Here is a 17,015-nt window from a genome sequence, read left to right on the forward strand (position 1 = left end):
TCGTACAGATTAAATTAATTCCCATTTATTTCAAAATGAATCGCTATTAAGAAATTAAGTGTACAGTTCCATAAAAGGATATCATCATTATTATTTTTGCCCTCATTTAATATAATCCAATAAATACGTCTAGTCATTTTGTGGAACAATTCAAATGTAAAGGAATAATATTTATTTTTCATTGAAATTTACAGCTCATTTCGGTTTCTGAATTACATTTTAATCCTAGTGCTTATTAAAATAAATTATCTATGAAATTTTTTGTCGATAAAACAAAAGACTCAAATCAAGAGTAGCGCACGCGGTTGAGAAACTTTTCTATACGTCAAAATTCCCAATATACGAGTAATATGTGATAAAATCTAGAAACATAAAAACATTTTAGTATTTATGAAAATTTTGAACTCCTACAATATTTATGATATACGACAATAAAGTGTAACTCAATTAATAAGTCACTCGCTCTTAAACTAGTAAGTCAAAGATTCGAGGCATATCATATCAGGTGTGTGTATTCTAAATTTAAAAACATTACAGTAGGCATGACGCACTCAGTCTTAAAATTGTAAGATTTTAGATAATAGTTATGCACCAGCTACTTTATTAGCGTGTTTTATCACACGGGCAACACACTTATTCCAATGCATTTATTGCATACGTTATATATTAGCTACTGTATTAGCCACTTTATCACACCGAGCAAATATACTTATTCTTATACCTTTACTACTTACTACTATTAACCACTTTGTCAAACGAGCAACACACTTATTCCTACATACGCCGGCTACTTTATTAACCAATTTATCCAATGAACAAAAATATTTATTCCTACAGTAGTACTATTTCGAAAGGAAGAAATGACACTTTGTTGTGAGCAATCATGCTTCTTAGTTGTCATTATTTTGGTGAATCGCACCTAAGTTTCACAAAAAAGTACACAACTGCAAAATCAAGTTATATCCAATCTATATGTTTAACCAATGCAAACCGTTTCATCATCTCATATGTGTTTTGGTATATTCTATTTAAGTTACTTCCTCCGTCCGGTATTAGGAGTCCCGGTTAACCATTTTCATCCGTCCGGCATTAGGAGTCCCGGTTAGACATTTGAAATAAAAATATTATAAAATAAAATACTAAAAAACACAAGTTTAAACACATCCAAAGAATAGAGCAAATAATAATGCAAATGGATCTCACATTTCATTATCACATACTCCAATTATTACACACTCAAACATTTCTTAAAATCTGCAACCAACTCAACCGGGACTCCTAATGCCGGACAGAGGGAGTAATACATTTTCGTTCTTCTAATAAAAAAAAATTGTTTGTGCAATAATAATAATTAATTTTATATGGTATTCTTATACAATTATACTCACTATATATACACCTACATGCGTATTAATGGAGAGATAGAGGGCGGTGTGAGAAATTCGGAAGGAAAAATTTGTCCTATTATTTGACAATTTCACCAACTCATGTCTAGCTCATTTCATCGTCATCCAATCATCCCCTAAATATTCTTATATTGAGAGGATTTCCCTTAATTCAATTTTTTTTTTCCAGTTTTCAACTTCTGATTTTCGTGTTTAATGCTTTTTGGCTATTTTTAATATGAAATATCCTTTTCTTGATTTCAGTCCAATTATTAATAGAAGCTTAATTAATTTGACGAATAAATAGTTGATTTCATTGGGCGGCTCAAAATATTCTTATTCATTCTGGTATTCAGTCTTTGTTTTTACCTCTTAACGATTTGTTTGGAAAAGAGTAATATTCACAGTGCTACAAGACTGTTAGAGTGTTAGTAATTTTTCTCTCTCACTCTCTCTACAAACACATCCAGCCAAAATGAAACCAAAGCACAATCAGTTCATGCTCGCTTTCCACTCATGATGTTGCAGAAACCTTAGATTTTTCCTCAGAATCTCAGAAAAGTGAAAGGAATTTCTGCTTTCCGTGTTCAGCAGTATAATTGACTCTCCCCCCTCAATTATTTTCTGCAATTCTTCTTTAAAGTTTGCATCTTTCATCATTATTCTTTCTTTTCTTTCCGTTTCTTTTTCTAACCCATGTCTGTTTTCGCGTTTTCAAAATTCCCAGCAGAAAATTTTCCAAGCCCTGTTGCCATTTCTCTCCAAGATTCAATCTTTGAGAAGAAGCTCTCCGTTTCCCGCATTTTGCATGCTTGATATGCTTGGGGGTTGTTGTTGAAGGTTGCAGGAAATTTTTAGAGAGAGAGAGAGATAAATGTCTGAAACTGCTAAAGTTCGTTTAGTTCGTTGCCCCAAGTGTGAGAATTTACTGCCAGAGGTCACCGATTTCTCTGTTTATCAATGTGGCGGCTGTGGTGCTGTCTTAAGATGTAACTCTCTCTCTCTCTTGTTTATAGCATGTTTTATGGGGCAAGATTTGTATTTTGTGAAGTGTTTGTTCATTGGGAATTAATTTGTTTGATACATTTTTTATATAAGTAGATAGTTGTTAATGGTGAAGAAATTTAGGCTGATTCAAATTGATTGATTTCTCTTTTTTTTGTTGCTTGTTGCTGTGTATTTTGACTTCATCAGCCAATAATAAAGGTGTTGACACATTCTCGGAGAAGTCTGATGTGGAAAGGATTGGCAGCAATCTAGACAGGCTTTCTGATAGATATGAGAAAATGATGAATGTTTCTGAGAGGAGAATGATGGAGATGAGTGATGGCTCTGAGCCTGATGTGAAGTCCAACGTTAGTACTTCGAGTCGGGTCGAGAGGAGGGGAGGAGCTCTGCTTGAGAGGGCTGAAACTGGTAGGAGTGGTTTAGGTAAGGAGGAGAATTGGGATGTTGGGAGTGATGTGATGAGAGATAGGAGGTTGAATGAAATCCAACGGGCGAAAATGGCTCAAGATTTTGAGGATTTGGCGCTGTCTCGTGACAATGAGGCCGGATTGAGGAGGCAGGGCAGGGCTGGGGATGGTCGGGTTGGGGTTAGGAGTGAGATGGAGGGTGCTTGGAGGGCTCATCGAGTGGATCCGGAGGGGGGAAGGTATCGAAAAGATGGTTCGTTTGACCATCTATCCGCTTCTAGTTATGATTTTGATGATCCATCTAGGAGTAGGAGTGGTGTGGTGGATGGATTGAGCAATGCTGAATTTATTGGGGATGATCGGGCCGAGCTTTTGAGGCAGCTAGACGAGATCACGTATAAGCTGAGTCGTTCAGGCGATCTGAACGACAAGGGTAAAGACAAGGCTCCCCTTGATAGGAGGATGCATCATGAGGCGATGGTGATGCAAAGCTCAGCTAAAAGGCTGCCTTTCCAGAATCAGTACACTGAGCCACCTCATTTGATGCGCAGGCAAGGAATGGGAGAGAATGGTTTCTATCCTCCGAGGTATGCTCCAAGTCCTGTTCAAGGATATGGGAATCCACCGAGGCCTCAGTTGCGCCCATCTGAAGCTCAAGGCGCTTTTCAGATGCCACCTCCTCGTGGATATGTGTCCGGACCTTACGTGGATGATGGTATGGCGTATAAGGATAACATGGAAGCGTATCCTCCTAATTTCAGCCGGCACCATCCATCTTGCTCGTGCTACGATTGTCGAGCCATGAGGCAAGTTTCTAACCCGATGATGCAAGCTGCGTCTAGTGGTAAATACTCCAATTTCGCAGATGATCATGGTTCGTTTGGTCACTACAACCGGAGAGTTCATGGCCAACCTCCCTCGAGGCTTCGCACCTCTCAAATTCATGCGAGATGGCCTAATGATGTGAATTCTGAGGCCGATGGCTTCACACGTCGTCGTCCTGCTAGAGCCCATTTGGCCGGTGGCGGAGTGCACTGCAGCCCATTAGCCGGTGGTGCCCCGTTCTTGACCTGCAACAGTTGTTTCGAGGTGCTGATGCTGCCTAAGAAAGCTCTGAGCAGGAATGGCATCAGGCAGAAGCTCAGATGTGGGGCTTGCTCTTCACTAATTTCTTTCGTAGTTTCAGGCAAGAACTTGGTCGTCTCACTCGACGTGGAGGCCAAGAACGGCCCTCTAGAAGCTGACAACGGCCGTGATGTGCCATCAAAACCGAGCCAAACTAGGACAGCCTTTTCATCCGTGGACTATGATAGCTCCGGTTATGATTTCCATTCCATGGATAAAGAAGTTGCACATCCCAGAAGAGATAGCAAGCCTATTGAAACTAGGGCCCGTCGTTCTACATCCACGTATGCTTCTGAAGCCGAGGAAGAAACACAAGATTCAGCAAGAGAGGATAAAGGGCCTCAACCTCCTTCAGGCTCCTCTCTGCAAGATTACTTTGAGCATTCAAATAAGTACCATTTGGTGAAGGATTCAGACGAACGAAACAGAAGTGGGCGCTCTGAACACGTTCTTCCGTTGCCAAGCAAGACGGGCGCTAAGCAGATTTCGAGGAAAGAGTCCACAGCTACAGAGATAGATATATCGTCAAATGAGTTCTCCAACACAGGTTCTACCTTTGAGTCAAGTGAAGCAAGCAAAGGTGGTAGAGGAGCTGGCTCGTTCTTCGCTGGAATAATGGAGAGTTTCAAGGATCCACATAGATCGGAAGAAGCTGCTAATGTGACTGTCAACGGCCATCTAATATCAAACCGGTTGATCAAGAAAGCTGAAAAAGTAGCCGGACCGATCCATCCCGGGCATTATTGGTATGCGTTCTCTTATGCTAGTCTCTCTCCACATATCGCGTCTAACTCATTAAGTTTGTATAATTATTGCCCTTGACCAGGTATGATTTTAGAGCTGGATTCTGGGGAGCTATTGGAGGGCCTTGTCTTGGCATGATTCCTGTAAGATTTTTTCTCCATTCTTGTAGTGGAAATACGGAGTTGAACTTGAAGGTGTGATCATGCCCTAATTCATGCTCGTTTTAACGTGTTGTTGCAGCCGTTTATACAAGAGTTCAACTATCCTATGCCAGAGCATTGTGCGGGTGGAAACACGCACGTATTTGTTAATGGCAGAGAGCTGAACCACAAAGATCTGAATCTGCTGGTCGGCAGAGGTCTCCCAAGGGAAAGAGACCGATCGTACATTGTGGAGATCTCCGGTAGAGTCCTAGATGAGGACACTGGCGAGGAGTTGGAAAGCCTCGGAAAGCTTGCTCCAACGTGAGTATATATATTCACCCTCTCGCGTTTATTATGTTAGATCACTTGTGCACGATAATCACCTTCGTGTTCGCAAGAACGCTTTCTAGAACTCACATTCTCTCAAATTCAAGACTTTCCACTCTACACATTTTTCAACCAATGAACCCTCTAAATATCATTCAATTCTCAGAGTTTTGCACATGGCATTGAATTATATTGCATCAACTCCATTTTGAGGTGCGCTTTATCTTTTACTAACTCGATATATTCGACAGCATTGAGAGGGCGAAGCGCGGATTTGGCATGAAAAGTCCACAAGCCGTCGCATGAACACTTTTCGAGTACAAGAATCAATCAATTGCATGATCGCCTCTGAAGAAAAAGGTTAAGATTGAGAAGCATGGTTCATGCTGTTTATGTTTGAGTAATTGGTTCAATTTCAAGAAAGGCGTATTTTGACAGTTTTTGCAAAAGTTTTTTATGTTAAATACTTTTCCCTTTTTCCTTCTCATTTTGTACATGCAGACGATTAATTTGGCGTTGTTTCCTTTTAATCATTATCATTTTTTATTTAGAATCCTGCAAAAAAAACAAGAGATTCTATGGAGTAGTTGATTTCTTATGTTTATTTGCATAGCAGTTTTTTGACTAAATGCAGTGGACGTGTTAGTCTCTTTTGCATTTTCACCCATTTATTGCAATTCTTCACTTTAGATTATTAGTAACTACTGTAATTTAAGACTGAGGTTCATTTTATTCTCCCAGTATTTTTTTTACCATTACTAATACTACTACTTTTATGATGGGATCATTCTTCATTTATAATACTCTCACCATTTCTTGTTAAAACTCGTATCACTTCCAAATATTTATATAATACACTAACCATTTTTTATTAAAACACATTTCACTTCCGAATAAAATTATTGTTGTATAATACTCTCACTGTTTATTATTATAACTTGTATCACTCCCAAATAAAAATATTGTTTGTGGTTGGAGGAAGTACTTGACCTCCTTTATTGAGGATCAAATATAAGGAACCAGAGATCATATTTCTCGTCCTACAACTTCACCGTTTGTAGACTAACCAGACACAATCTGGACGGATCAGAACGAGGATTTCGACTACGGAAGGGATATGAACAACAGACTTGTGAGATAATGAGAAGTGTTTAACTTGAAGAGTTTCAGTGGGCCGCTGAAGTAGTTCCAAGAAACAGGGTGGGGTGGTTTCGAGCTGCTCGACACAACCGTGCTTTTGCACCTCAAACCAAACGGTCACCTAGGCATGTACAGGATGTTCTAACCATATGAGAGGAATATAAAGCATGCACAAATTCAGAATTGACTGTTTGAATTGGTGTTTAACCCTTATAGATTTTTGGAATGATTTGATGATACAAAATGCTCCTTAGAAATCAAAGATAATGTTAAGCCAGTTTGTACACTTACATATTCTGATTTATTTGCTGCCTCTACTTGATTTTCTGGCTATCCAGGTGGCAAAACTCAAAGGGACTTAAACACAAACAGAATTGTATAGCGAACAAGATCAGTTTATTCAACAACGCATTTTTGAAGGAATACAGCAACTGGAGTGCATCCTTTCTGCTTCTACTTGGTTTTAGTTGCTAGTTCTTGTTTCTTTTCATCTCCCTTGTGCAACCAACCCTGCGTAATGAGGAGTAGAAAACAGATGTTCAGTGAATATAAAGCTTGATGAAGTCAGGGGCACGAGAACAGTACATGACAATGGAAGAACTGTAAGCCATAAAGAATCGAACATTTAACCATCAAGGGAAGATGAAGGGATCTCAGTCAACAAAAGAAATGTTTAGTGAAGATGACATTAACTAAACTACATTAGCCAGATTACAAAGTGAAAGATATTATCGGGTCATTGTTTAAGAAATCCATTTCTCATTTCTCAACTTCAACAGCAAATGCCAAATAGTACCAAATGATCATGAGTTTGCGCAGGTGTTTTATGATTGAATAAACTCACAGCCAAGGATATGATTCGGGCATCAACTTGAAATAACTACACAGTATAACCCCTTCTTTAATTTTTCCCCTTCTCATTTCTGATCCCATGTTACTCTACACTAAAAGCTAGAAACATTCAAATAACCAATTACTCTTCGTATAATCAAAAGACAATCAAGTAATTTAAAGACATCAGCAGAAGGTGGAGAACCACTTAAAAATAATCACATAAATTCAATCCAACCTCCTACTCTAGAATCAAACAACTGACAATGGAAATATGGTGGTGCAGAATATAAACTTCAAAAACTACATAAATTTATTGAACATCACATATACTTCACAACCTAATAGTAATAGCATAAAACATAATACCTACTTTTCAGAAAATTAGCTCCATTAAAAATCAACCCTAAGAATCCTGCAGAGCACTACAAGGCCGATTCCAAAATTCCAATATATTGATCAACCAAATCGTTCTGTATATGTTGGCTATAAAATCACAAAATAGGATTCTCCAAATACCACTTCCAGTCCAAGGAAAATCTCGAACAAGCTATTATCATACAGATCCAGCAACTAAATCCTAAAACGGAAACAAATTATTCGATTTTTCTCTTCGCATAAAGAACAGAAAATTAAATAATTTTCTTCGAGGAAACCCACAATACCACACAAAGTGGGTCAATTTTCAATAAACGCAGGCCAAAATGCATTACAATTCAAATATCGAAACCCTAAAAATGAAAATCTTACGTTATCAACGAAGATGAGATCTGCGACCATTACAGTGCCGATTACTCCGGCGATGATCGAGGTCGGGCCAGTAAGCAGACTCCACTTTCTGTAGATCATTTTTTCCTCTCTCTAGTTTTCCGTCTAGTCCTCGAGCTGTGGATAATGGAAAGCTTATGTTCTGTTGCAAATGGAGAAACAGCTTGTAAGGATTAGGATCCTAATTTGCTGAAAATATAATACACAATTGGGTACGGGCCTTGAATTGGCCCAAATTGCAACGCCCAAATATACATGTCTGAAAATGATGAAGGAGATAGTAATTTACTCAAATAATAATTACTCACTATAAAAATTCATCTTATTTTGCCACCTAGATCCGTTACAATTACTCCATTTTCAATTTATAAATATTACTCCCTTACTTTTGATACCTATAGCCTATAGGTGTTGTGTTGTTCACTTCATTACATAAGAAATAGTGTAATCAAGATAAAGATAAAATTTACATACTCCACATCAAATTATTTTCATTAGAATTGTATATCACAAAATCTCAAAATTTACATATTTAATCCACAAGTAAAATTTAAAAATGTTAAAAGTTCACGTATTTAAATAAAATAACTCTTTTAAAAATGCTTAAAAGTGACAGATAGGAGTATTTATTTACAGACGTTGGCACTATCATATCTAAATCATTACTCAATGTCAACGGTGCTGCGAATCCAAATGATATTTATAATCCTTGTTAGTTGTTAGGTCGTAATTAAATGAGGCCAACGCTGCAATTGCATTTATTACTTATTAATAGAAATATGCGTTCATACCAACTACCATGAACAGTGATTTTCTATATCTCTAATTACTAAGATATTCGAAAAAAAGTTTTAAAAAATTCCTTTTTCGATTATTTTTTTTTTAAAAATATTTTAAACAAATCTTAACTCCTCACGTGTCAAATATTTGAATTTAATTCCATCTCATATAACATAATAATTTTTATTAATAATAATAATAATTTTGTTAATATACACTTATACTTATTGTTTGTTTAGAGTTCCTTGTATATAACTATATATATAGAGAATTGAGAAACTAAATTTTGCAAACAAGAAAGAATAAAAAAAAAGATGAGTGTGAAGGTGTGTGTGACTGGAGGTGCTGGCTACATTGCCTCTTTTCTCATCAAGCATCTTTTAGAGAGAGGCTACACTGTTCACGCCACTCTTCGAAGTCTAAGTATGTTTTCGAATTTTAATTATTTTTTTCTTAAAATTATACTTAATCCTTGCATCTACTATACTAAATTTCTATAATTTTGATTTGCAGATGATGATTCGAAAGTGGGACTACTAAAAGGCCTTGATCATGCAGAAACAAGTTTGAAATTATTTGAAGGCGATATATATAATCCAACTGATTTTGCAGCTGCAATTGATGGATGTGAGTTTGTGTTTCACATAGCTACGCCGATGCAGCATCACAAAGGCAGTCAGGTTTAATTTTAATCCAATTCGATTTTGTCACATTTTATTTTTGTATTGCACAAATACATTAATTTTATTATTCTTGATTTTTTGTTATGTAAACTAGTACAAGGATACTGGTGAGGCTGCAGTGGCTGGAGTGAAGATCATAGCTGAAAGCTGCATCAAATCGAAATCGGTGAAGAAACTCATCTACACCGCTTCTGCTATGGCCGCGTCGCCCTTAAAGGGCGCCGCCTCCGGCTACAAAGATGTCATGGACGAGACTTGTTGGTCTCCTCTTGATCTCCCCTATGAAATGTACTTTGTAAGTACAAAATCTAGATGCTACCGAGTCCTTTTTATGTCACACCTTAAAAACACATTAATTTAGAAATTTACGAATATACCCTTTTACCCTCAAATGTGTTGTCTAGAATCTAAATTCAAAATTTTATGCACATGAAAAACTAATGAAATTGTTTTCATTTTGGGAAAGGATTATATAAACTCGAAGACATTGGCCGAGAAAGTTGTGTTGAGCTACAATGGTCTAGGGATCGATGTGGTGAGTCTCGCGTGTGGGCTCGTTGGAGGCGAAACGATCCAGCCTTTCCTCTCCTCGAGCATTACCGTGCTTATAGCACAAGTCATGAATGATGCCACATTGTACAAAGGTTTGAGAGAATTGGAAGATTTGGATTCCAAGGTTCCAATTGCACACTCACAAGATGTGATTGAAGCACACATTTTTGCAATGGAAAATTCAAACATGAATGGCAGATTCCTTGTTGCTAGTGCTTTCTTGAAATCAGCAGAAATTGCATCTCTCATTCACAAACATTTTCCAAACATCAATATCCCACCTGAGTAAGCTATATGCATAATTTTTTTTTTCTGAAAATAATTTTCATTTATATATATTTTTTAATATTATTTAATATTTCAGATTGATTGAAGATACAAAGAGAGAGACTAAATGGGGCTCAAGAAAGCTACAGGAATTGGGATTCGATTACAAATGTGATGCTGACAAGATAATCTCTGACAGTATTGTTTGTGCTAAGAAATTTGGCAATGTGGTTTGATTATTAATGTTGTTGGTCATAATTTAAATTCACCAATTAAATAAATGTATCTTGGCTATAAAAGACCTAGTGTATGTCTCTTTTTATTGTATTTGTGCCTTTTAAAATTTGTGTTTGTTGTGTCTTGCAATATTAAATAGTCTACTAGTATGTTGTTTACTGATTGTATCTTCATTTTTATCTTTCAGTTATTGTTTCTTCTATACTAGTAGTACAATATTAAACACTACTTAACTAAGTTAATTGGTTGGTGAGGAAAATAAAAAAATACTGTAAACAATAACAAACAAGTTGAATTAATCCGAGATCTGACATAGGGTTCGTCACATACAAAAATTATTGCAATAAAAAATACAATTTTCATTTTTCAATGTAGTTAAGTCAATGGTATCCCATATATACTCACATAAATATTCCAACGCTCTTTGTATATATGATTGGGAAGATATATAGTGAATTGTTCCTCCCTATAGTCTCAACGGCCGACGTTGATCCCAGTTATTTCACGGTCATATTTAGTATTCAGAGTTTGCCTCAATTTGCTACCGTGAGAATTAGCAGAAGAAAAGGGAGATCGATGAAGAGGAGTGTGAAGGTGTGTGTGACCGGAGGTGCAGGCTACTTAGCCTCTTTTCTCATCAAGACTCTTCTTGAGAGAGGCTACACAGTTCATGCCACTTTAAGAAGTCTAGGTATATATATATATGCTTCAAAAATATTATCTTTATGATTTATTCTTTAATTTTTTCGATTGGTTTAAAGGCGATGCTACGAAGGTGGAGCTGCTAAAAGGACTTGCTCATGCTGAGACAAGATTGAAACTGTTTGAAGCTGATATATACAATCCAACTGATTTCGAAGATGCAATTCAAGGCTGCAGTTTTGTGTTTCACTTAGCCATGCCTATGTTGCACTATTCGAATAGTTCTAAGGTTACAAATTTGAATTTTTTTTTTTATGTAAATCTAACTTACTAGTAATATTTTTCGTTTCATCTATAGCGAGGTGATTCATCATTTCATCAACGGATTATGTTTTCTTTTGTTTTAGTACAAGAATACTAGTGAGGCGGGAGTGGATGCGGTGAAGATCATAACTGAGAGTTGCATTAGATCGAACACGGTGAAGAGGCTAATCTACACTGCTTCCATTATGGCGGCGTCACCTCTAAAAGGTGACGCCTCCGGCTACGAGGACGTTGTGGACGAGACTTGTTGGACTCCTCTCAATCTCTCCTACCAAATGTACTCTGTATGTAGTCTTTCTTAAATTATTCGCAACCACTACTTATGGATGGTCGGATTGGGGGTGCTCGAGCCCCCCCCAATCAGCACATTTTTATTTATTTATTACTGTTTTCATGTTATGACAGGACTATATAAGCTCGAAGACCCAGTCAGAGAAAGAGGTGGCACGGTACAATGGGAAAGGGATAGAAGTGGTGAGCCTTGCCTGTGGGCTCGTTGGAGGTGAAACACTGCAATGTTTCACCTCTGCGAGCATGGCTGTGCTGATTGCACAGGCCATGGATGATGGGACATTGTACAAAGGCTTGAGATGTGTGGAGGATTTGCTGTCCAAAGTGCCAATTGCACACATAGTGGATGTGACTGAAGCACACATTTTTGCAATGGAGAATTCAGACATCAATGGCAGATTTCTTGTTGCTAATGCTTTCCTCAAATCAGCTGAGATTGCATCTCTCATTCAGAAACTTCATCCAGACATAACCATCCCACCAACGTAAGATTAAGTCATCTCAAAAATTTTATTTTCAATATTGAAAATTATGGGATCCTTTATTTTTTCAAGAAAATAAGTACTGTTGCTTTTGATTTAGGTTTGTTGAAGATACAAAAAGGGAGACCAAATGGGGTTCAAGAAAGCTGCAAGATTTGGGATTCCAATACAAATATGATGCAGACAAGATAATATATGACAGCATTGTTTGTGCCAAGAGACTAGGCAACATTGTTTGAATTAAATACTATACTACTTTGTCTGTAATTTCATTTGATCAAATTCAAATGGGAATAATTTATTTGAATTCACAATGTTTAATCGAATTAGAACCTCCTCTAAAATCAAATTACAAAGCATCAATCTTGATTCAAGACTATCAGCAACTCTAGGCTCAAACAAACAGGACTAAAACCTAAAGTATATTACATTTTGTAAATAAAAATGTGGGAGTAGAAAGAAGCAAAAAAAGAGTGATACTACAAGTTATTCTTGAAAATCTACCTAAGTTCTTGAAAAAAATTCTCTTGGTCGGCATCATCTCTTGAAGATGCTGGCTAGGATCACTACAATTTCAACTGCATAGTGAGGAGATCTCTAGAAGAATTCGAGGGCGTCTAGGAAGTCATGAGAGTCGAAATCCACTGCACCAATGGTGATATCAATATCTCCCAATGAGAAATCTGTGACTGGTGTTGGATTTGAGATGATCTCACCGAAATCTGATTCCGAGCTCTGCAAGCTGTGGCCAATGCCAAAATCATCCACAAGGCATGGCGATGGCGAGAAGTAGGATTCAGAGGTGGCTGGGGAAAGGAACAAGGGGGAGTAGCTCGTTGTGATGAACCTATTAGGCTCTGAGAAGAACTGAGGTTCCACATTTTCACACTCAATTGGAGTGGAAGGGAAGGAGAAGCTTTGAAGATCCTCCTCCTCTTTGGAATCAATTAGATCCCGGTTCTCAGTTTTAACAAGGCTAGGCCCATTGCTAACGAGCACCGCTTGCTTGGAACACGTTAGGCTACCCTGTTCCTTCCTTTCCTTGCCCTGCCTGCAGCTGTGGTTCGCTCGGTATATGACCTCAATGACCGTCGGATCCTCATCTGCTCGCTGCACTTGCTTCGTTGCTAAGCACCCTTGCGTGTTGCGATGAGTGCATCTGTAATAAGCCCTGCAAAATCCATTCAAGCAAGAACATCAACATACATTCAGACAAAAAAACAACTAAGGATGACTCCCTACTGCCTAGATTGATCAGCAATAAATGAAGGTAGCAAGTAAAACAATCACATCAAGTATATTCATGCATCTTGACAAAGCAAGTAGCTTTGATGAATTTAATGTCCTTTATTTTAATGCTGTGTGTAGGTCCAAATTTCTGCTAAACTAAGCAAGTGGCAAATTCAAAACAACAGAACCACCACCAACTTGCCTAATTTTCAGTACAAAAGAATTAAATGATTTAGGTTGTCTGTGTTGGTGGCAAATTTAAAACAACAAAGCATCAACTTGCTGATTTTCACTACAAAATAATTCAGCTATAGATGCAATTAGGTAACACCTTTCCTCATTGATGAAAAAGTCAGATCAAATCACACCACTAAAACATGTCCAAAATGACTTCATCTCATCTAAAAATCACACATCCTCAAAGTCAAAACTTCCCCCCTTCCCCACAAAAAAATCCTTCACCTCTAACCTTGGATCACTCACAACATAAACCCATCCAAAAGTGACTTCACCATCAAAAAACACACCTCCTCAAATTCAAATCCAAGGAAAAAAAATCAATAAAATTATCAAAACTTCATATCTAACCTTGGATGAGTAGCCCCCAAAATATCTTTCTGCCCATATTTCCTCCAATTATAGCCATCATCAAGCTGGGCTTCACCCCCTGCCCCAGAACAAACACGCACGTGCTTACTCCATCTAGGCATAGTCTTCCTACATTAGCAACAAAATTCAATCACACAATCCTTCAACAACCTTAATCAAAAGACTGAAACTTGCAATAATCAAAAGCTAAAAAAAAAAAAAGTTAGTTACCTTTTCTTGGAGCTGTGATCAGACCCTTCGCTTCTTGGAGAGCCCTCAATCGAAATCGACGGCTCAGATAGCTTCCCAACAGCAATCTTTGGAGAGGCGCCGTTTCCAATCAGAGCAAGAAGCGTCATTGCATTCTCGTACGAGGAGAGAATGCTCTCCAACAAAACATCGCAAGCCTCTGTTGAAGCCGTGGAGGGGTCAAGCTGCCTCTTCAGCTCATTCGCGAGCTTCTTCCCCTCACTTAACACAGTTATTACACTCTTCTTCTCCGGAACTCCAGCCTTCTCCATTTCGAAACAGAAGAGAAAAAAATCAAGTCTTTCGTTTTTGGGGCTGGATTCAAGAAAAGATGGGTTTTAAGATTGCTGAGTGTTGAAGATCATAATGCAAACTGGGTTTTAATCTACTTCGAAAAGGGGTTGTGAAATCTTTGTAAAGGTTTGATCTTGATCAAGAATTTTGGACGTGGAGAGAGGGAGATGGTGAAGTTTTTGTTGTGTTTTAGTGATGATGGAGTGAGGAAAGAGAGGCTGAATGGATGTGATTATAAAGGGGGAAAATTGTTATGAAAAAGTATGTGAAAAAGAAAATATTATTGAGTGGCAAAAGGTACATGGATTTTTGTTTTTAATGTTGATTATTATAATGATATAATGTGGAAGGAGTAGAATTAGATATCAAGATTGTAGCTGACCGTTTCAAAGGGTGGCCACACACTATTGCAGCCCATTAGAACATCTCCAATGCTAAATAGGCCAGCAATAGGCCAACCATTCTCTCTTCCCTGCCACATCAGCAATACTAAAAATTCACATATCATATCAGATTTAGTCCAGCCATAGGCCAAGCCACAATAAAAATAATTCAAAATATACTACATTTACGGAATTAAAATCACGATTAAATTACCGAATTAAATTTACGAGACATATACGAGAAAATTCATTAATTTTATTTAAATAAAAAAAGTACATTAACTAAAAATCAAAAAAATTACATAATAAAAAAAATCCGGGCTACCACACACGAGCCACCGCCCCACTCTACTCCTCACTAATTTATTAAAAAAATACATTAAAAAATGTTAGTATGCCTTGAATCCGTTATAGTTTGCCACTAGCCGAACGGGGGACATGTTTCTGTTTTAGGTCTTAATTTTGTATTGGGCTAGTTGTTGTTGTCCATCGCTAGATGTTGCTCTTGTACAGAAATTTAGAGATAGAGAAAATCGCGTTTATATAGTTTTTCAAAATTTTAAAAAAAGAATTAAATTTAAAAAAAAAAGAATTAAAAAAGTTTTTAAAAAAAATTAAAAATCGTCGCTGGCCGATCGGGCCGCTACAATGACGGCTAGCACATCGGCCAGCCACACGCAATCGGCTAGCCTTGGCCGGTTTTTTCGCCGAAATTCGGCTAGCCTGCTCCAATGGTTCGGCTAGCCGGTCGCTAGCCTACCATTGGAGATGCTCTTATTTAAAAAAAAATTGATGTTTATTAGTGATCTTTGTTTGATGTTTTATTATTGAAATTGGGAAATACTGTTATTTAATCTTAACCAACTTGTCTTTCTAGATTTAGAAAGTGGGGTTTTTTTAATATTGAAAGTGGGTTTATATAATTGAGATGAGCAGAGTGTATAAACTAGCTTTATAGTACGGACGGAGTATTTTACATAGTGAAAAATGTTTGGAGTTAGTTATAGATTTTTAAAATATGGAAATACCCTCATAAATCCAAATCAACACGTCAAATTGAAAACTTTCATAAAGTAATTATCAAATTTATCAAAAATTATATCACTCCTCACATATTAGATAAATACTTTTTCCGAGATAATTCGTGTAAATACTTTAGTAAAATACAAAATCATTATTATGTGTTGCTCGCCGAATTGATTGACATCAATGCGTTTCTAATAAATGTTTGAATTTGCTAGTTTCCTTCTACAACTCTTCTTTGAAAAAACCTTATTTTTCTTGTCGAATAGAACTTTTTCGACTTTTCGTGGCAATTTCTTAGAGAGATAGAGAAAGAATTCATAGCCATGGAAATTCAATAGAAATTGGGTGGACAAACGATACGATAGTAAGAGTGATGCTACTCTACTCTTATCTACAAAACATGAAACAATAGAACTTTCCATGAAATTAAATAAATAAAATTCCAGAAAGTCAAGCAAAATGTAGCAATCCACCAATCTTCTAACATCTTTCCGCGTGGTTTCGATTTTCACTAGCATGATATTTATTCCGTGTGAACACATTCTTGCAAATAAAATATTATATTCCCCCATACCTATAGTGATGATGACTCAATATGTTGACGTCAGATTTTATGTAGTAATAATTATTTTTCAAAAATATAAAAAATTATGTATATGAGAGACAATTAAATAGAGATAATAGTATTTTTCAATTTTAAAAATAAATTATATTCGATAATCTAAGTTAAAAATTCTCTCTTCATACCATCCATAAATTAAGCTAACATTTAGAAATTTGACAAATCTCTAAAACTTTGTATCATATCTTTTGAAGAGCTTAGTATTTTGAATCATAATTTTATCTACGTTTAATTAATGAATGAAAGTGTCTATATTTGCACTGAAAATGCCTAGTGGTTTCGTAGAGTAAAATTATTTAATTTTAATTCTAGAATAAGATTTTCTAGTTTATTGTACTACTATAGTAGTAGTAGTATTATAAAAGGGGGCGGCTTTCCAATTTTGTAATCATTCGCTTAGAGTACCCTATAATAGACTTGGATTCTAAAAGTATACACACTTCGATTAATTAGGATTATTACTAGTAAAAATATTAATATCTTAATA

The 17,015-nt window shown here is 36.7% G+C and overlaps 4 protein-coding genes and 1 long non-coding RNA gene across 6 annotated transcripts; 3 read left to right on the forward strand and 2 right to left on the reverse strand.

The window, feature by feature from the left end:
* Window positions 1-1,733: 1,733 nt before the first annotated feature.
* On the forward strand, window positions 1,734-5,737 carry LOC125197387 (extra-large G-like protein, putative (DUF3133)). Of its 2 annotated transcripts, none has more exons than XM_048096124.2 (6): window positions 1,734-1,978; window positions 2,113-2,374; window positions 2,580-4,671; window positions 4,752-4,812; window positions 4,910-5,133; window positions 5,391-5,737. In XM_048096124.2, the coding sequence occupies exons 2-6, from the start codon at window positions 2,260-2,262 to the stop codon at window positions 5,443-5,445; spliced, it is 2,547 nt and encodes an 848-aa protein (XP_047952081.1). In that variant the 5' UTR covers window positions 1,734-1,978; window positions 2,113-2,259; the 3' UTR covers window positions 5,446-5,737. The 2 variants fall into 2 exon arrangements, with proteins under 2 accessions (XP_047952081.1, XP_047952082.1); XM_048096125.2 differs by having other exon boundaries at window positions 2,116-2,374.
* Window positions 5,738-6,508: 771 nt separating this feature from the next.
* LOC125192641 (uncharacterized) lies at window positions 6,509-8,184 on the reverse strand. Its single transcript, XR_007171442.2, has 2 exons — window positions 7,861-8,184; window positions 6,509-6,789 (listed from the first exon to the last, which is right to left on the reverse strand). It is a non-coding gene; the product is annotated as an uncharacterized LOC125192641 (long non-coding RNA).
* Window positions 8,185-8,966: 782 nt separating this feature from the next.
* Window positions 8,967-10,555, forward strand: LOC125195330 (NADPH HC-toxin reductase 2-like). Its single transcript, XM_048093494.2, has 5 exons — window positions 8,967-9,081; window positions 9,172-9,338; window positions 9,436-9,636; window positions 9,808-10,178; window positions 10,258-10,555. The coding sequence occupies exons 1-5, from the start codon at window positions 8,973-8,975 to the stop codon at window positions 10,394-10,396; spliced, it is 987 nt and encodes a 328-aa protein (XP_047949451.2). The 5' UTR covers window positions 8,967-8,972; the 3' UTR covers window positions 10,397-10,555.
* Window positions 10,556-10,848: 293 nt separating this feature from the next.
* LOC125196772 (NADPH HC-toxin reductase 1-like) lies at window positions 10,849-12,375 on the forward strand. The gene is made up of 5 exons (XM_048095392.2): window positions 10,849-11,088; window positions 11,159-11,328; window positions 11,447-11,647; window positions 11,769-12,139; window positions 12,237-12,375. Exons 1-5 carry the CDS (start codon window positions 10,974-10,976, stop codon window positions 12,373-12,375), a joined length of 996 nt encoding a protein of 331 aa, XP_047951349.1. The 5' UTR covers window positions 10,849-10,973.
* Window positions 12,376-12,416: 41 nt separating this feature from the next.
* On the reverse strand, window positions 12,417-14,743 carry LOC125196774 (putative WRKY transcription factor 53). Its single transcript, XM_048095393.2, has 3 exons — window positions 14,186-14,743; window positions 13,955-14,083; window positions 12,417-13,307 (listed from the first exon to the last, which is right to left on the reverse strand). Exons 1-3 carry the CDS (start codon window positions 14,473-14,475, stop codon window positions 12,734-12,736), a joined length of 993 nt encoding a protein of 330 aa, XP_047951350.1. The 5' UTR covers window positions 14,476-14,743; the 3' UTR covers window positions 12,417-12,733.
* Between the last annotated feature and the right edge of the window lie 2,272 nt (window positions 14,744-17,015).

Source organism: Salvia hispanica, chromosome 4, assembly GCF_029641045.1.
Source record: "Salvia hispanica isolate PSC_SH4W2 chromosome 4, Shi_PSC_v1, whole genome shotgun sequence".
Classification (NCBI taxonomy): Eukaryota; Viridiplantae; Streptophyta; class Magnoliopsida; order Lamiales; family Lamiaceae; genus Salvia; species Salvia hispanica.

Coding starts and splice junctions, on each gene's coding strand:
- LOC125196774 (XM_048095393.2), bottom strand. CDS start 14,475: ATGGAGAAGGCTGGAGTTCCGGAGAAGAAGAGTGTAATAACTGTGTTA. Junction 14,084..14,185: donor GATCACAGCTCCAAGAAAAG/GTAACTAACTTT, acceptor TTGCTAATGTAG/GAAGACTATGCCTAGATGGA. Junction 13,308..13,954: donor TTGGGGGCTACTCATCCAAG/GTTAGATATGAA, acceptor TGGATTTTGCAG/GGCTTATTACAGATGCACTC.
- LOC125195330 (XM_048093494.2), top strand. CDS start 8,973: ATGAGTGTGAAGGTGTGTGTGACTGGAGGTGCTGGCTACATTGCCTCT. Junction 9,339..9,435: donor AGCATCACAAAGGCAGTCAG/GTTTAATTTTAA, acceptor TATGTAAACTAG/TACAAGGATACTGGTGAGGC. Junction 10,179..10,257: donor AACATCAATATCCCACCTGA/GTAAGCTATATG, acceptor TTAATATTTCAG/ATTGATTGAAGATACAAAGA.
- LOC125196772 (XM_048095392.2), top strand. CDS start 10,974: ATGAAGAGGAGTGTGAAGGTGTGTGTGACCGGAGGTGCAGGCTACTTA. Junction 11,648..11,768: donor TCTCCTACCAAATGTACTCT/GTATGTAGTCTT, acceptor ATGTTATGACAG/GACTATATAAGCTCGAAGAC. Junction 12,140..12,236: donor GACATAACCATCCCACCAAC/GTAAGATTAAGT, acceptor CTTTTGATTTAG/GTTTGTTGAAGATACAAAAA.
- LOC125197387 (XM_048096124.2), top strand. CDS start 2,260: ATGTCTGAAACTGCTAAAGTTCGTTTAGTTCGTTGCCCCAAGTGTGAG. Junction 2,375..2,579: donor CTGTGGTGCTGTCTTAAGAT/GTAACTCTCTCT, acceptor TGACTTCATCAG/CCAATAATAAAGGTGTTGAC. Junction 4,813..4,909: donor CTTGTCTTGGCATGATTCCT/GTAAGATTTTTT, acceptor GTGTTGTTGCAG/CCGTTTATACAAGAGTTCAA.